Below are 19,822 nucleotides of genomic sequence, written 5' to 3'. Positions count from 1 at the left end.
TCACACACAGTCGGTTTGGTTTGAGCACGTCCTTAGGGGGAAATTTCCTTCGCAGCTTCAGTGTAACGGGCCTATTAATGATCCTTGACTTTTCAGTTTTCTATAATAATATATTATTTATATTATTATAAAAAACTGAAAAGTCAGGCGCCGGCAGCGGAGGCACTCCCATAATAATTATACTATTATCTTGTCACTAAAAAAACGAATTATAGGTACCTAGTTCATAATATAATTTGTTATTTAAATGAAAATACAAGGATATTTTATAGGTCTCTATCAAGTATGTCGGTGAGGCCGATGAGGCGCGCGACGTCCCGCCACGTGGCCACGTCCATCATCAGCATCAGCTCCGCCTGCACGGACGCCGCTTGTACTACACAGAAAAAGGAGCTATAATATGCTATCATGGTCTAACTGCCGTACTCAGAGACAAACATTAATTAAGTACATATTAACTGAAATGAAATGAAGATTTTGACATAAACCACATAAATTATGTCGAACAGCGAACTACTTTTACTATGGCGAACTCCTCATTATTAATCATCATTAAAATAATATGTCTCGGAGACGTGCGGCCATTAGCCCTTGGGTAGCGTCAGTATTTCACGTGTAAAGCTGAGACCGCAATACGCGAAACTACGCCGTACGCGGCAGCGACGCAACGTACCACTTCACGCATAGAACTTTTGTATTTAAAACGTATTTAAGGTTGATTCAGACCGCAACGCGACGAGGTGAGGGGCGGCGCGGCATAAATTTGTATGGATGACAGATTTCAATTGCGCGAGACGTCTTGCGAATCTGTCAAATAAAAGAAATGCATCTAGGTACGCGTCGCGTTGCGATTTGAGTCAACCCGGTTGATTCAGACCGCAACGCGACGCGTAGATGCATTTCTAAATTTGTATGGATTTGACAGATTTCAATTGCGTCAGACGATTTGCGAATCTGTCACATCCATACTAATTTAGAAATGCAACTACGCATCGCGTCTTATAAGGAACGTGAAGTGTCGCGTCGCGTCGTTGCCGCGTAGTATCGCGTATTGCTGTCGCGTATCACTTACTTTCCACATTGCGAAATTTTTGTAATCAATTCAACCGAGACAACCCTAATTAGATAATATACTTATAAAATTGCTTACTTAATTAGATATATTTTTTAGATACTTAGCGCAAAGTGGTTTGACGCGTGTGAGTGCGCCAGTGCGATGTAAGTACAGACTACAGTGCTGGTAGCCTGGTACCTCTCATCTGGGAGATGCTGTCCTCAATCTTCTTGAGGTTGTCGAGCTGCCTCTCGATCTCGCACTTGGCCGCCTCCACAACATCCGGCTCCCCCGTCGCTTCCGGCATGCTGCTCATGGCTTCAACTGTTAACAGCTATAAATAATAGGTAATTAAAAAGTACGTCTGTTATAAAAGTCATAGTAATATTAAATTTAGATAAGTAATAAAGTTTTTTTCATAGTCGCCTTAAAAGTTACCCAGTTACCTAGGTACAGAAAGGAAATATAGGAAGCATGTTCATTGTTATACCTGCACATTAAAATATGTACCAAACTTAACTATTATTTTAATTTTCGCATGCATGCATACTTACCTGCTTTTTAAATTGAAAATGAAGTATCTACCTACTTATAAACAATAGCGATCAAACTAATTCTATATTTTTTTTGTTTTTTACTTTCTTTTCATAGTGTAAGGTACTTAAATATTTATTTATGCATCATTTACCGTACTTTCAATTGATAATACTAAGTACTTACTTACTAGGAATTTTTAATTATTTAATTGAACTCAAACACTAGCCAAAACACAAATGCCTACTAATTTTTCGATAAATGATAATACAATTTAAAATAGGAACAAACCTAGGTTTTTCATTTTTATTATTTTTATTATATTTATGGCTTCGCATTGCAATAGACAATTCGTGTCGTGGCTCATTAGTTAAATGTAGTCGCGGCGCAGATGAAGGCCAAATTAATCCTTTTGCGTCGATAAATCAGGCCAAATAATCGGAACAATGGTGCCAATCATCGCGCCGCCGGACTAAATCTGTTTTTGGATGGGTTTTGGTATGTCGCCACGTCACTGACTGAATGTCATTGGATTTATAAATACGAACAGCTCCAGAAATAGGCGGCTACAGGTTTTCCAGGCGTACCGACCGAAATAAAGTAGCCTGGATTCGGTTAACAATAATATTGTCTCGCCGAGCGGGCGGTCGATCGTGAGTCCGTTATCAAATATTTCAGTTTAATTCGCCATGGCAGCCATGGACGACGACGAAACCCAACAGTTTTCCCTTCGCTGGCACAATCATCAGGTAGGTGAGTAATTCAATAATTTTAGATGAGAGTCAATTAATTTCAATATCAAACGGAACCGTGCAATAACAATCCCGTGCAAGGATTTGCAAAAAAAAATATATACTTATTTAAAATTCTATTTTTAAACTCGATTCCCGCTTTTGCTTTTTTTATTATGTATTCTTTTGTCGTTGTTTATAATATTTAAATAATAGTAGCTGATGAAAAATAGTTATGTACGAAAGTTGTAATATAAATTAACTGTTTGTCTGTTTAATTTATTTCTTAATAATTCCAGATACACAGAGGACCGTGTTATCTGAAGACACATTACACTCACTCTGGACACGACAACACCTAGACGGTATACAGTCTACAGATTGCTAAATTTTTCGCTTCCTCTTGCAAAACTTAACAGCTTAGTGGCTTTCTGTCGTAGTTAGTTTAATTTTAATAATAATTAATACCGTAGATTCTGATAAAAAGACTTTAATTGAAGTGTATTTTACTTAGAGAAGAGTTACAAATACTGGATTATTTGAAGTATAAGTGCAACTAAACAATATACACCGTCAATATACACATGCAATATAATTATAGATTTAATTTCAAAATTTAATTGCTTCAATCATCACGCTCGCGCTATATACAGAATGTAATAAAACTACTAAACTAATAAGTAATACTTTAGAATATGTGTTACATGAATTGTGTTATGTGTTCCTTGTTGTTCCATACAGTTCGCTGTGAAAGTGGCAGCGCTGAAAGAGCAAACTTTTTTTACCCATTTGTATGGGCAACCGCCCCCGCGTCATGAATGTTCCAATACAAAAGTAAAAAAAAAAGTAACTCTTTCAGTCCTGCTACTTTCACAGCGAACTCTACTTACACATAATATAGGGGACACATTACACACCCTTAAGTATTATCACTTAGTTTTGTTATACCTTGTATACTAAGTACATACAGACTACAATCCACATACTATAGAATGTAGAAGATCCACACAATATAATATTATTGCATCTAAAAAAATATATACTTAATTTACATGATATGATTTTCATGTGGTTACCAATGCCCGAAACAGAATGACCTTTTTAATTACACACAGAACTGCACTATAATAGTAATGCTACACGCCTACACACACTTAACAATAGTATATTCGATTGTTCTACATAAAATAATAAAAATAAAATAACAAAAAAGTGATGATACTTTGTACGATGTCCCTTATTGTGAAAGTAGCAGCGCTAAAAGAGTTGCTTTTTCATGAAATTCAGGTCATTGGGGCATTTCTCATACCTAAAATCTAGATACAGAAGTCAAAAGAAAGTCTTTCAGCACTGCTGCTTTCACAGTGAACTCTACAATTTTATGTTTAATATAATATAAGATATGCCGTATGTCCCATACGGCACACCTACACATCCAAGCTAAAGTATTATTACTTAACAGTTACACCTGTACATACGGAATCGTCCTACAGGCTACATAGGACAATTCCGAGAGTGTTAGACTTAGATACCTACACTACTTTTTCTAACCAACTATGAAAATAAAACATTTTGTATTCGATTGAGTGTGCGCATGCGACCGAACTTGACGCTCAATGCCAAGGATTTACGAATATAGTGAGGGTGGCAAAGCGCGCCACCTCTATAACTTCAGAGAGACCTGTTGCTCCATACTGCTGATGGTAAATTCCAATCAGCAGGGTGGAATTATAGCTATATGGCGCACTTGCGGGGGTGGCGCGGTTTGCCACACTCACTATACGAGTAAGTAGTAACGTTAACGCTGCGGTAATAACGATCGGACGGCCGCGATCATGTAATGCCGGTCTTGTATCCCGCTACACGTGGTACTGACGCCTGACGGTGTTCCCTGGTGCGCGACCAGTGACCACGCAATGACGGTCCTCGCTCGCTACACGTGGTACTGACGGTCCTGTCTGGTGTGTCAGAGCAGCGTGGTGGGGGCGCTGGGTGAGATGCTGTCGTCGGGCGCGCTGAGCGACGTGACGCTGTGCGCGGCGGACGGCGGCGCGGCGCTGCGGGCGCACCGCGTCGTGCTCGCCGCCGCCAGTCAGTACTTCGCGGATATACTCAAGGCGAGTGTTGCACCCGCTTCCCGGGAGCCCGAGGCAGCCAAACCTTCGTCATTTTATACGAGCTGCAAGTTTTTTACCTTGTATCCTGGACAGTTCTAGCAGAATAGGGTATCTATATAAATTATAATATAGGACATATTATAATTTATATATTTTTCCAGGGACTCAAAGGACTGGAGACACAATACAAAATTTCAGCGAAATCGGTTGAGCAGTTAGGGCGTGAAGATGTAACACACAGACAGACACACTTTCGCTTACGTAGTAACTATTTACTATTTAGTAATCTGTGCTTTCGCATTTAGATATAAGTTATAACATTAGCTCAGCCGCACATTATCCGAATTTCTGATCAGAAAAAATTCGAACGCCCCGCCCCGCTCATACATTTTGAAACGTGAGTATTCTGATACTATGGGGGGGTCTAGTACAACAAAATGTATGAACAGAGTGCGTTCCGGCGGGTGTACGATTTCTTTTCGGATAATGTGCGGGTAAGGAATTAAAGATAGTGGTAGAGGGCATCACGGCAGTGGTGGTGTGTCGCAGGAGGTGGAGTGCGGGTCGGGGTGCGGGGGATGCGGGGCGGGGTGCGGCGCGGGCGGCGTGCTGGTGGTGGTGGCGGGGTGCGGGGCGGCGGAGCTGCGCCTGCTGCTGACGTTCATGTACACGGGCGAGGTGACGGCGGCGCGCGCGCGGCTGCCGGCGCTACTGGCGTTGGCGCGGACGCTGCGGGTCTCCGGCCTCACTGACACAGAGGTGACGCTTATAGACAGCTCCTCACTTTCAAGCTATCGGGAGGAGATCGCTCGACTAGACTGCCCCTACCTTTAGTTCTGATTCGTAGGCTATGTGGTCGTGTGCCGATTAGTGATTCGAACCGATACCTATAGAATATTAGTTTACTCCTATTTGGATAATTCATGTTCCACGAATTTTGTATTCAATAATATGTATCCAGCAGGCTTAGAATGGTCACCATAGAAGCGGTTTCTTTCTACTGAATAATAGATAAAATGACATTTTTTTTAACGGGCTTTGGCCCACCACACATTCCCACCACTGTATCTCCTGTGTCGCCAGGATCGACAGCGGTATCCAACCACGAAAACCGTCTGATATGATCTCAGGGAGCCCGAGGGACATGCTAAAGCTGTCTTGCCCGCAACGAAATTAATCAAAAGAAGATAGGAGTAGGAAGTTGATATGTAGATAAAATGACAGTAAGACAAAGGAAATCTGCCATTTTATCACTAGAATCTGTCCAGTATGTCGATTCTTTCCCGTTTCTAATGTTACTATGCTAAGCCTGTAGGTAGTTGTGACATCGATTACGTTGAGCTCTGTATCCGAAACTTGTCTTTTCCAGAATACCCTCGCCGACCCGGAGTCGGAACCTCTAAACCTCGGGAAGCCGGAGAGCGAGCCCGAGCGGGGGTACGCGGGCGAGACGGCGGCCGGCAGCGACCGGGACAGACTGTGCGGGCCGGAGCGGGGGAGCGGGCCGGCGGGCGGGGGCGGCAGACCGAGCGCGGGGTGGCCGGAGTGCCCGAGCGAGACGGCCGCCGGGAGCGACAGGGACAGACTGAGCAGGCTGGACCAGATCGTGCAGAACCTGTACACCACGCACAAGCTCGCCTTGACGCCCTCGCCGGGCCTGGGTGAGTAGCACCACTAGCACCAGAAGGGATTCGATAGCATGTATCTAACGAGTAAGGAGCATTGAGAGCTGGAACTATTTCCACGAAATACCGCAAACCAGTCGAATGTACGTTGCTCGCGGTCGGAGGCTCCCTTTGTGGCGGGAAATGTACGTTTCCTTACTTTAGCGCATTTCATTTCATCTATGAATCTCTATGACGCCCGCTCACTCGAGGACTATCGCCGGACAAACGTATAGTAGGAGACTGTCGCGTCTCGCCAGCGAGCCGGCGTTCGCCCTCAACGAGATAATGACGTTCCTCAGATGCGGGGGAGGCGCGCGACTCGACGTGCGGCGTGTGCGGCAAGCGGCTCAGCAACCGCTACAACCTGCGCGTGCACATGGACACGCACGCCGGCCGCCGGCACGCGTGCCGCGCCTGCCCACACGTCTCCCGCTCGCGCGACGCGCTGCGCAAGCACGTCGCCTACCGCCACGCGCGCGCGCCCGCACCCACCGCCACTCCTCTAGCGCGAGACAGGCTCTTGTGACGGGCGGTCACTGGGGGAACCCATTCTCGCGACTCGAATCGCTCCGGTCGCAGGCTCTCGGTCGATCGGAGCGACATTTGAGCGCGGGCCCCCCACACGGGGCGGGCGGACCACGGCAGGCTAGGGTATCGTGGTTTACGTCGTCGATGCCTTTGTTTTGGTTGAGATCGCTCGTAATATTAAACCTATAGATTTTATAGCTAGCATAACGCACAGACATTAAAATACAATTTTGGCACACGTGTTGCCGCATTTTGTACGCGACTGGACTTATTATGTTTATTTACTTTTAGGAAAATAATAATTGTGTATTTTCAAAAACAAAACAACCTAGACAGAAAGTAAGTACATATTGGAAATAACGAAAACAGTTCCATAAAAAAATCTGCTGTGTTACTCAAAAGTGCTGGTGGAGGCGGTGCTGAGGCTACTCGTATTAATTGTAGAACAGCTGATGTTAACTTACAAAGTTGACTGCATACTAAAACTGGATTATTATTTTTATGAATATAATATGCTCATTTCTCTCCTAGAAGTTTTAAAGATAGACGATACTGTTTAATTATTTTTCTAAATATTCAAAACATATCTAACTAGTTAACATCGTCTGTGTTATACAGGGTGTAACAAAATAAAGTGATAATACTTTAGGGTGTGTAATTATAGTCCCTTGTATAGAGTTCACTGTTAAAGTATTAGCGCTGAAAGAGTAACTTTTTTACCTTTATATGGGGAAACTCATGACGCTGGAGCGTTTCACCATACAAATCACAAAATATACTCTTTCAGCTCTGCTACTTTCACAGTGTACTCCATATAACACACATTACACATACTATAGTTTGTGCGTTTTATGATAATATGCGTGACACATTATAATTGACAATAGTAGGGAAGTTACCTTACAAAAATTAATCGATAATTTAAAAATATCGAATCACTTCGTAAAGGAATTGCAATCGAAATTATCGATTTCGTACTGACATTTCAGTGGTGCCGGCGATTTAAGATGGCCGCCCTTTTTTATCGATTTGATTTCGATTCAACAGAGTCAATCTCTATTGACATAATTTCCGTTATATGCATTACATATTTTTCAAATGTTTTCGTAACAATAATTTTTCACAGTTAATATTTATAATTTTATATTAATAAGTTAGCATTTAGCAACTTTTCCTTTTTATTCATTTACAAATATAGGAAACATTTGTTTTTGTAGATGGAATATAATTTATTACATTTTGTTTTTTTTTTTGTTTTCTTGTAAAAAATACCCGTAGCAAGGAATATGTAAACTGTCACCCATATCATCTTAAAACGCACAAACTATAAAGTATCATCACTTAGGCCGGTATAAATAGTCAGTACTTAAGATGCGACCCGGTCTCAAGACGCGATTCGTCTCTATGATTGGTCCAAATTTTGACAGCCAACCAATCACAGAGCCTGAACCGTGTCTTGAGACCGAGATGCATCGACGCGAGGAGCGCGACGTCTTCGTCTGCACCGGGCGGTCTGTTCTACGACAACCCTCGAGTTGTCCAATATTTGTGTTCCAATACACTGAAAGTCAGTAGGTTCACTGCGACACACAACACTAACTGTATCTGTATCAGTTGTCAGTGTCGCAGTGAACCTACTGTATCAGTTAGTGTTGTGTGTCGTAGTGAACCTACTGACTTTCAGTGTATTGGAACACAAATATTGGACAACTCGAGGGTAGTCGTAGAACAGACCGCCCGGTGCAGACGAAGACGTCGCGCTCCTACAGTCCCCTCGTGACCACGGCCGTTGCAACACGGCCGAAACGTCGAGAAAAAGTATGTACTCGTAGTAGCATTACTACTTAAATAAGTCGCGTTAAGTCCCGATTAAAAAGTTTAATCAACCTCTGTTTGTTAAATCCTAACAAGGCATTACTTAACGGACCTTAGAAAATTAAACAGACTGTCAAAATACTTATGTCCCACAGTAAAAATTTAACAGTGGATTAGTAAATGCAATGTTAAGTGAACAACGAGTGAACAACTATCAATTCGTTCATTCTTGTTATAAGACTACGAAATTGCAATGTACAAGATTAATACGACATGTTTGCTGCAATGTGTCACTTTCTTCCTTATTAGTATAATAGTAGATAATGCGACCAAATTGAAATATCACTGATCGCATACATTTGTTACGCTATAATAGTTCTTCTTAATTTACCAGGACAATAATTATTATCTGTCAAAGCTGAAAACATGAATCATAATACAAACTTTTATTTACATATTTCGGTTTGGTAATTTTGATACAAGTTAGTATATTTGCAATTTCAAGGAAAATCCGAAGGCTGAATTTTTGACACAGTGAAAATAAATAATTATGCATAACTATGAAAATAATTAATAATAAGAACGTAGCAGAAACATGGCGGAAAGACTCAAAAGTCAAAACAGATTCTTGTATTGATATTACATATTATTATCTTTGAAAGTTGTTATTTTGACTCATATAACAGCCTGTTTAATATTTAACGGACCTCCACAGCAGGAATTAAATTTAACACCGTGTTAGGTGACTTAACATGACATTAGGGCCTGGTGGAACGCTCGATAGCTCTAACAGGCCATTAACTGATTTAACAAGCCATTATTTATTTAACATTGCTTGATGAAACTGGGTCTTAGCTATCTAGTTAAAAGGATTACAGGTCTGCGAATGATTTTCAAACATTACAAAGTAGGTACCGTAAGTTTCTAGTCGTAGTCAAACAAGGTACAAAAAGACGAAATAAAAGACATTTTTATTTTAAGTATTATATTTGATTGTAATATTATTGTTACTATGGTTTATTATTTGTATGTAATAACTAATAAGACAATAAACTAATTATACGTTTAAAACAATAAGTATTTTATTTGGGCCTTAGGTACTTAAGTGCACCTTTTTTTTACCTCGTTCCCACCTGACAGGAGCCATGTAGCTCAGAATTTGATGATGCGATGTAAGGGATTCTATCATATTGTGTTCTTGTCATAGTTGTATCAAAATTAAGAAAAAATGTACTTGCTAGCGCCATCTGTTATCAAGTATGTGTAAATTTCAGCGTATATTGTAATATGTCAAATATTATTTACTAGCTGTTGTCCGCGACTTCGTCCGCGTGGACTTTAGTTAATAGTTTTTCCCGTATATCGTATTGAGTCGTTAACGCGCAAATCAGAAAAGTACATTGTGTGGAAACCGCATATTTTTCCGGGACAAAAAACATTCCTTGTCCCAGATTCAAATTACTATCTCCAATCTCCATGCCCATTAAAATAGATTAAATAGTTTGGGCGATAATCATAAAAGTTTATTGTGCGGGAACCGTACATTTTCCGGGACAAAATTAGTTTTTCTTGTCCTTTCCCGAGACTCAAAGTATCTCCATTTTTTTTTATGAAATAAGGGGGCAAACGAGCAAACGTGTCACCTGATGGAAAGCAACTTCCGTCGCCCATGGACACTCGCAGCATCAGAAGAGCTGCAGGTACGTTGCCGGCCTTTTAAGAGGGAATAGGGTAATAGGGGAGGGTAGGGAAGGGAATAGAGTAGGGGATTGGGCCTCCGGTAAACTCACTCACTCGGCGAAACACATCGTAAGCGCTGTTTCACGTCGGTTTTCTGTGAGAACGTGGTATTTCTCCGGTCGAGCCGGCCCATTCGTGCCGAAGCATGGCTCTCCCACGTATAAAACCAAATACCATCCTCCATACCAAATTCCATCAAAATAGATTGAATAGTTTACGCGCAAATCATAAAAGTATATTGTGCAGTAACCATACATTTTTCCAGGACAAAATGTATCCTATGTTGTTTTTCGGGACTCAAAGTATCTTTATAATAAATTTCAGCAAAATGGGTCCAGCCGTTTACGCGTGATGTCGTGACCACGGGAAAATATAACGATCAGCGCAGCTTCGCCCGCGTAAATTAGATATTTCACTGACAAATTAATAATAATAATAATATAATAATAATAATATAATAATAATAATATAATAATAATTTAAAAATTAATAAATAAAGCTTTATTAATTCCACAATGTAAATTAAGTACTTACTATGAAACAGTTTTGTAATTATTATTTACTTATCTAGATGTGGACCCCCTCAGGGTAAGTGACAAGCCAATTTCTTCCTGCGCTGGCCACAATCTCGTCCTGCCACCGGGCGCACGGGCGGCCTCTCTTTCTCACGCCATGCGGTCCTTTCCATTTTGTGGTGTTGACAGTCCATTGATTATTATCGTATCTGGCGAGATGACCAACCCACTTCCATTTGAGTCTTTGAGCGAACTGCAGAGCATCTTTTATTTTTGTTCTTTTACGTATTTCTGTGTTCCTCACTCTATCTTTTAATTTTATGTTTAAACAACTTCTTTCCATTGCTCTTTGAGTGGTCTGGATTTTTTGCCTTGCCTTCTGGTCGTAAGTCCACGTTTGGCATCCACACGTGAGACAGGGTAGAAGTGTCGTATCCAAGATAATGCTTTTGAATTTTAATGAAAGTTTAGATTTCATAATTTCTTTTTGGGCCCAATATTTCTTCCATGACGACCTCTGTGGCTCAGTGGTGAGCGCGTTGGTAGCTCAAGCCGGGGGTCGCGGGTTCGAATCCCGCCGACGGAACAAAAAGTTTTCAATGTTCCCGGGTCTGGATGTGTATTAAATATGTGTATGATAAAATAAAAATCTTAAATATATGTATAGTATAAAAGTATTAAATATATTTCCGTTGTCTGGTACCTGTAACACAAGTCCTTTAGGTACTTAGCACGGGGCCAGAATGACGTGGTGTGAAGCGTCCATAGATATAGATATAAGATATAGATATGTAATAGCTACTCTTCTCTTTATTTCCTCTAAATTTCGATCTTTATTAAATGAAATTTGTTTTCCCAAGTACGTATAGTTCTCTAAGTATTCGGGAGGTACCTCATTAACCCGTACTGATGTCAACTCGCTGTTAGTCATGACTTTTGTTTTTTCTAGGTTTATTTCTAGGCCCACGCGAGCACTAGCATCTTGGAGATCCTAAATCATTTCGTTGAGTTTATATGGACTTTGGGAAAACAAGACGATGTCGTACGCAAAACGGAGGCCTAAATATTTTCTATTCACATATATTCCTTGTTTTGACCATGGTAAGTTTTCCATTACATTTTGCAGGACCGCTATAAATATTTTCGCAGAGATGGAGTCGCCTTGTCGAACGCCTCTATTAATACTGATCTTGGTGCCAACTCTGTCTAACCTGACTCTACTAGTGCAGTTCCTATATATATTTTTGATGATATTTATATATTTTATGTTTATATTTTGGTTGTTTAACGCTGTCCAGATGTTAGTATGTGAAATAGAGTCGAATGCTTTTTTATAATCTATAAAAGCTATGTAGAGCGGGTTTTCATACTCTATATGTTTTTCAATGACTTGCTCTACTGTATGAATACGAGTATGATCTATAGTGCTGAATCCATTTCTGAATCCAGCTTGTTCCATGGGTTGGCATGAGTCTATTTGCGAGGATATTCTGTTTAGTAAACAGGATGAGAAAAGTTTATATAGGCTAGACATGAGGCTAATAGGGCGGTAATTTCCTATGTCCTTGGGATCGCCCTTTTTATACAACAAAATTATCCACTGCTGTGGCACAGTATCTTCCTCTAATACTTTGTTAAATAGCAATGTAAGGGGGTGTCAATAAAAGTTTCTTACCGTGTTTGATGCATTCATTGGTTATACAGTCTGGTCCTGGGCTCTTGTCTGGTCACTGACAAATAAGTCCTCAAAAAATAGCCTACGATCCTTCACGTGGTCTACTTCTTATCTGTGCCAAATAACAGAAAAATTACTCCAGTAGTTCGTGAGATAAGCCCTTTCAAATAATTTACCCCGTTTTTTCCACATTTTCCTCTATTTCTTCGTTCCTATTAGTTTGAGCGCGATAAAATATAGCCTTTCTCGGTAAACGGGCTACCTAACACTGAAAGAATTTTTGAAATCGAAGCAAAAATCGAAGAAAGGGCTTATTTGAACGCGCTAATCTCAGTAGTTCCTGAGATTAGCGCGTTCAAATAAGCCCTTTCAAATAATTTCCCCCATTTTTTCCCCTTTTTTCTCTATTTCTTCGCTGTCATTAGTCTTAGCTTAATAAAATATAGCCTAAAGCCTTCCTCGATAAATGGGATATCTAACACTGAAATAATTTTTCAAATCGGGCCAGTAGTTCCATTATTTAGATATTTTATAGATAAGCGCGTTCAAATAAGCGATTTCAAATAATTTTTCCCGTTTTTTCCACACTTTCCTCTATTTATTCCCTCCTATTAGTCTTAGCGCAATAAAATATTGCCTATAGCCTTCCTCGATAAACAGGCTATCTAACACTGAAAGAATGTTTCAAATCGGACCAGTAGTTCCTGAGATTAGCGCGTTCAAACAAACAAACAAACAAACTCTTCCCAATTATAATATTAGTATAGATAATATAAAATGTATTTAGTATTATAAAGCTGAAGAGTTTGTTTGTTTGAACTCGCTAATCTCAGAAACTACTGAGATTAGCGAGTTCCGTCCGTCCAGAGTCCGTTAGATAGCTCATTTATCGAGGAAGGCTGTAGGATAACTATATTAAGGCTTTAGGCTAAATATACAGTAAGGTCTAAGACTAATAGGAGCGAAGAAACAGAGGAAAATGTGAAAAAAACAGAAAATTATTTGTTAATTTTCCCGTTTTTTCACACAGCGCCAGCAACACGCTTTTTAAAAAACAATGCCGAAACGGAGTGCCGAAAATAAAATAGATAGGTAGGTATCTAAAGAAAATAAGAAGATTAGAAGAAAAAACAAAGAGGCGCAAAAGAATTTTATCAACCAGTGAATCGGAGGTCGAGCAAACAACCGGTAAGAAAATTTTACAACGGAACAAGTGAAATCATAGTGAAATATCAATAATTTGGGGTTGAATTAAGTAGGTATATATGTTTCACTATTTAAACTTAGTTGTTCAAGCAAATACGACTTTTTTTTTTTAATTTTAACCAAAAGAAGTTCAATAAACCAAGTATTGGAAAACTTCAGAATACCCTCATTGAAAAAAACTTGTTAAAAAGACTATCCTTAGCTTAGAGTTGTCCGTGGGGCAACCAAAAGCAATAATTTTACCCTGAAATTAGCCGTGAGTTAATCATTGGGTACTTTTATACTTATTTAAGTACAGAGTTGTACGTGAGTCAACCGCGTGTACTTTAATGTTATTTAAATATTAAATGTAATATGGGATATGCGTGGCCACCACAAAGGAAGATCTTCCGACCGAGCGAGGTGTTGTGCTCGGTCAGGCCGGAACCCACGTGATACATTTCAGCTGTCGTATATATTTCGCAGCCGACTGGTTTTAGTAGCCGTTCAATCAAACAGCTAGCCCTTTGACTGAACAACGCCATTCAATCACACGGCTATACGTCGTTTAGCCGACTTGTTGACTACAACGTTCAACACTACAGCTAGACGACGCTTAGCCAACTGGTTTAATGGCAAATTAACTAGGGCGACCATTAGCTTAATATGTAATTTCTAAGAATAGGAAAACTTTTTGTATTTTATTGAAAGATTATTCTCGGATTAAGTTTAAGGGGTGACCAAAAGTTTAATGCAATAAGTAAAAATAAAAAATTCTGAGGCGTGTTTTGTGGCGGTCGCCAGCTGCTGCCCCAGCAGTCAGCACAGTAACAGTTCTAACCTAACCTACTTTTGGACTTTCTGGATTGTTTTTGTTTTGGCGGGGGGATGTGCCTCCCGAACCCCCCTTTCCGGTGGGCTGCGTCCATCCATTTCATAATCCCGTAATTTCTCCTCGAATATTTCGTCGCCTTAGTGGTGAAGAGAGCTAAGCCACGCTTTTGACGAATTTGAGTTAAGAGCACTATCATACTTAGCTTTAAACGTAGATTCTTGTGGTGAAGAGATCTAAGTGATAGCTCAGTTAGAAGTCCGTTTTTCATTCAGACGTGAAAGGAGTTAATTGAAACAAGGAACAAAAATTCAAGTGGTAAATGAATGTTAGCAGCTTATAATTATTCACCATTATTTAATCGTATCTTAAAATTCGTACATGAAATTAGTAGTGAAAAGAGTTATGCCACATACCATTTTTAACCGCTTACCAATGTACAATTTCTGGCAACACTCTAGATATGACATAGCGCCTGGACTTGCTCTTTTTGGCGGGAAGAGGAAGGCGCCTTTTTTGAATAACAATTTGCAAAAAATTATATTTATAGTTTTTATACATTAAAAGTAAGTTAAAAGTAGATAATATGCAGGACGAGAGCGACGGAGATGATCCTAACTATAAATCTTCGTCATCGAAGAAAAGGAAAATAATTGAAAACTCAGGCGATAAGTACAAACCCTTTCTTAAACCTTCATATTCAAGAAAATATCCTGACAATAATTACAACGGAGATTTTATTGTATTTGTCGAACATTGTAATAAGGATACAAAAATAGGAAACATGAACCCCCTTAGCCTTTCGAAAATTTTCAAAAACGCAAAAGGAGTTTATGAAAGAGCTAGAATAAGCGCCCGCAAAATAAAAATAACTTTCAAACAAGCGGCATTAGCTAATGATTTCCTCAATGCATCATTAATTATTCAAGAAAACAATCTAAGAGCATATATCCCAGCAGCCTCTGTGGAAAGGGTTGGGGTAGTTAGGTACATTCCTAAGGAAATTAGTAATAGGGATTTGTTTGAAAAAATAAGTAGCGATATTGACATAATTGGTATACGTAGATTTATGAAAAAAGAAAATAATACATTTGTTCCGTTAAATACTATTACTGTTACTTTTTCTGGCACTGTATTACCACAATGCATTTTCTTAGATGGATGGAGATATAAGGTTCATAATTATATACCTCCAGTTTTACAATGTTTTAAATGCTTACTTTTCAATCACTCTGCAAAATATTGTTTTAATGAACAAGCATGTTCTAAATGTGCAGAGAATCATTCTTATAAAGAATGCACATCAGAAGTTTTAAAATGTAAAAACTGTGGAGGTAATCACCTAGCTATTTCTAAGGAGTGCCCAATTAAGGCTTCTAAAATTAAGAAAAACATATCTTTGAGAGTTAATAATTCTACTTATGCAGACATAACAAATAATTTAACATCTTTCCCACCTCTTACAAAAGCTAATCCTCAAAATGTTAAAATTGTTCCAGAAAAGATATCAGCCCAGGACATTATTAATAATCAAAAAATTTTAGAAGCCATAATAAGCACTATTGTAAGTATAGGAAATTCTAATGAGATTAAGACTACAACACATATTAAAGAAACATTCATTAAAAACTTTAATAAGTAATGGATAGTATTAATATTGTACAGCATAACATCCAGAGTTTAAATAATAAAAAACCTTTACTTCAATCACTCTTAATAGATAAAGAAATAGATATAGCTTTATTAAATGAAACATGGCTTAAAACTTCAAGTCCTCGGGTTCATTTCCCTGGGTATAATTTCATTTATAAAAATGCTACAAATGAACACGGAGGAGTGGCAATAATTATTAGGAATTCTATAAAGTATGTGCAGCATCCGACTCCAAATTATCAAGATATACAGACTATTGCCATAACCATAGAAACAGGTATAGGTTCCATTACAATCCTTTGCATTTACAGTCCACCTAGAAACAAAATTAATAAAACAAAATTAAAAAGAATAATTAATAATCTTCCTAAACCTATTATCATATCGGGTGATTGTAACGCCCATCACATAGCTTTTGGTTGTACAATAAATAATACAAGAGGACGAGACTTGTATGAAGTTATAGATGAATATAATTTATGTATTTTAAATACAGGTTGTGCTACTACAGTAGGCAGACCAAACAATAACACTTCTGCAATTGATGTTACACTAGTGAGACCAGAGTTGGCTCCCTATTGTGAATGGCATGTCGGTGATGATCCGTTGGGAAGTTATCACTTTCCAACTTTTACAAAACTTAATACTTCTCCTATGCAATATGACATAAATAAAAATGTAAATAAGTATTTATTCAAAAAAGCTAACTGGGATAAGTTCTTTAATATGTCAAAAGATCTATTTCAAGATTTTGAATATAATTTACAAAATCCTTTAGAAAGTTATAATCATTTCTGTGATCTACTAAACACTTTAAGAGATGAATGTGTTCCAAAAATTATAATAACTAATTCATCTAAAAAATTTAAAAAAAAGGTACCTGCTCCGTGGTGGAATGATATTTGTGATAGGGCTGTAAAGGATTGTAGAGAAGCTTTGGAAAAATATAGAAGTAATTTAAGTATGGAAAATTATATAAATTATAAGAGATTAGATGCACTCAAAAAAAGGATTATAAAAGAGGAAAAGAGAAAAAGTTGGCAAAATTTATGCTCTACATTTAATAGATACACCCCAGTCACGAATATTTGGAATTTTATCAAAAAATATAAGCGTGTAGGTTCTAGCATACATAGTAAATGTGATAGTTTTGTACCAGAATTTTTAGACAAATTTACAAATGATGAAGAATGTGAAAGTTCATTAGAAGATATATTTAAAAGTAATAATGATAGTGAATATTTCAACTTCTTTATGAAAGATTTTAGCTGGGATGAATTTTATAGTTCCTTAATGTCAAGAAGAGATTCTACTCCTGGACTGGATAGTTTTCCATATTTAATGATTAAAAACTTACACAAAAATGCACAAGCAGTTCTTCTTAATATCTACAATCACCTATGGTCCAAACAAGTTATTCCCGACGAGTGGAAAACTCAGTGTGTTTTGCCCATTCTGAAAAAAGATAAGCCAATCCATGATCATAATTCTTAGCGTCCAATATCACTCACTTCATGCATTGGAAAAGTTTTTGAAAATATGATAAAAGTTAGGTTAGACTATTTTACAGAAACTAATTCAATATTACCAGATTTTCAGTTAGGTTTCCGTAAAGGAAAAAGTACAGTTGATGGCTTTGTTTCATTTATAAATGATATTAAGAATTCTATAATGGCTCATTCAAATGCAATTTGTGTATTTTTAGATGTGCAAGGTGCATATGATAATGTTAATTTGTCTGTACTTATTAAGGTTTTAAGTGAATTGGGGATTCCTGGTAGGTTTTTAAATTGGATATATAGATTCTTAAATCACCGTCTTGTCTATGTGAAATTTAATGATATACTTACTACATGGTCCAAAATTTGCACATAAAGGCTTAATGCAAGGAGCGATATTGTCTCCAATCCTGTATAATTTATATACATCACAAATTTGTAAATATGTAAAAGTATTAGGTGTTAATGTTCTACAATATGCTGATGATATAGTTATCTATTGTATTAATCGTCTACTACGCTCGGCCAATTGTAATATTAATTTAGCTCTTAAGCAACTGTTAAATTATTATAATAACAAACTAAAACTAAATATTAATTCTTCAAAAAGCTCAGTTATGACTTTTGGTAAAAGTCAATGTAATGTTCAAGTTAAATGTAATAATGAAATCATCTCACTAGTAAATGAACATAAATTTCTAGGTATAGTTTTAGATAACAAACTTAAATTTAATGTTGTAATATGTCATGCCTGTCATGTCACTAAAATTTTCTCAACAATTTCTTTTCAAATAAATTAATAAAATCCAAAACGTTTCAGCTAAAAGCGGGAGAAAATACTTTCCCAAGTGTTCTCTCCACCGCCGATAATATTGATCAAACCCCAAGAGGGAAAATTGTCAGTATGTGAACCCCATTGTGAACCGATATAATTTCTCCATACAACCACAAGGACTGCGATTTGCGAAGTTATAATATACTCCGAGAAGAAGTCTGCTGTTATCCGAGCCTATTGACAGGATATTCCGTGAAAGGTGGAAGAGCGAAATTTTGGACCTGTATTAAGATTAAATGTACCTACCGACAAAACTATTATGTTTACAAGCATACGCTCAAGCAACAAGACTTTATTAGCGCGTTGGCTGCTTCGACAGGAGTAGTAAACCATGAGGAGCCCTTCATAGTACGGCCACAGAAAGTGAAATTCGCTCCTAAAGAGACGTCCGTTTCAAGTTTCCTTTTGATCTTCTTAGTTTATATTTCTATTCTATAGTTTTGTTTTTTAACTATTATTATCGTATAGTTTTATTCTTTTTAGCTTTATTTCAGGCTATTTTAAGAACGTTTTTCTTTTTAAGTTGTAAATGTTAAGCAATAGCCAAGATGCAGGGACGTCCACTGATGATGCGATCGTGCCGCTTGAAATCTTAGTGCAGTGTACACAATGTCCCCAACCCCGATATTTCAGAAGTGAGAGGGGCCTACGTATTCACAGAGGTAAGTGCCATAAGGAGCCTTTACTCTCTTCTCCTTCGGATGCTTCAGTTTCACCTTCCCAGAACTCTACCGCACGGGAACCCTTTTGGCAAACAATATCCAAATTAAAACAATCTGTCCCAGTGCTTAGGCGGATCCCTAGGGGTGCTAGAGTAGCCGTAGCCCAGAAGCTTGCCGAAACTATCCACAAAACGGTGAATGAAAACTCGAGGCAAGCCTGGGAAAACCTCTTGACGTTTCCCTACCGCACTCTTCACGTGACTAGGGATCCCCAAAATAATACCTCCCTCACTTCCCGTGTTAAAAAGAACTGCGCCTCTGATATTGTTTTGAATCAAAATTTTCCTTTATGTTCTTCAGGCAAAAATAATATTGTTAAAAATGTTGAAAATAAAATTAGTGAGGGGGATATTAAGGGCGCTGCGCGGCTGCTCTTTTCCAGCGACACGATTGCTCCGAACTCCCCAGAAACCGTTTCGGCCTTACAAAAGAAACACCCCCATCAACTGACTTCTCAACACATTTCTGACGCCCATGACGGAACACCACCTCTTCAAACGACAGTCGACAGTGTTCGTGGAGCCATCATGTCTTTTCCTCCGGGTTCAGCAGGCGGTCTCGACGGTATCACCTCTCAGCATCTGAAGGACCTCACCAGCGGTTGCTGTGGGGATGCCGGAGAGAAACTCCTGCAGGAGGTCACGAATTTGTGCAACCTCATGCTTCGTGGTGAGGTTGCTTCAGATATCGTAGACATCCTGTATGGAGCAAACCTCTGCG

At 38.6% G+C, this 19,822-nt stretch overlaps 2 protein-coding genes across 2 annotated transcripts; both read left to right on the top strand.

Annotated features, from left to right (window-relative positions):
• The first annotated feature begins 1,918 nt into the window (after positions 1-1,918).
• LOC121736094 (broad-complex core protein isoforms 1/2/3/4/5-like) lies at positions 1,919-7,096 on the top strand. The gene is made up of 5 exons (XM_042127159.1): positions 1,919-2,337; positions 4,290-4,436; positions 4,986-5,195; positions 5,806-6,097; positions 6,403-7,096. Exons 1-5 carry the CDS (start codon positions 2,278-2,280, stop codon positions 6,627-6,629), a joined length of 936 nt encoding a protein of 311 aa, XP_041983093.1. The 5' UTR covers positions 1,919-2,277; the 3' UTR covers positions 6,630-7,096.
• Positions 7,097-14,877: 7,781 nt separating this feature from the next.
• Positions 14,878-16,638, top strand: LOC121736092. Its single transcript, XM_042127157.1, has one exon. It carries the CDS (start codon positions 14,980-14,982, stop codon positions 16,033-16,035), a length of 1,056 nt encoding a protein of 351 aa, XP_041983091.1. The 5' UTR covers positions 14,878-14,979; the 3' UTR covers positions 16,036-16,638.
• The last annotated feature ends 3,184 nt before the right edge of the window (positions 16,639-19,822 follow it).

This window comes from Aricia agestis, chromosome 18 (assembly GCF_905147365.1).
Source record: "Aricia agestis chromosome 18, ilAriAges1.1, whole genome shotgun sequence".
Classification (NCBI taxonomy): domain Eukaryota; kingdom Metazoa; phylum Arthropoda; class Insecta; order Lepidoptera; family Lycaenidae; genus Aricia; species Aricia agestis.
Note: the sequence above shows the minus strand (reverse complement) of the source record. Positions and strands in the feature narration are given on the sequence as shown.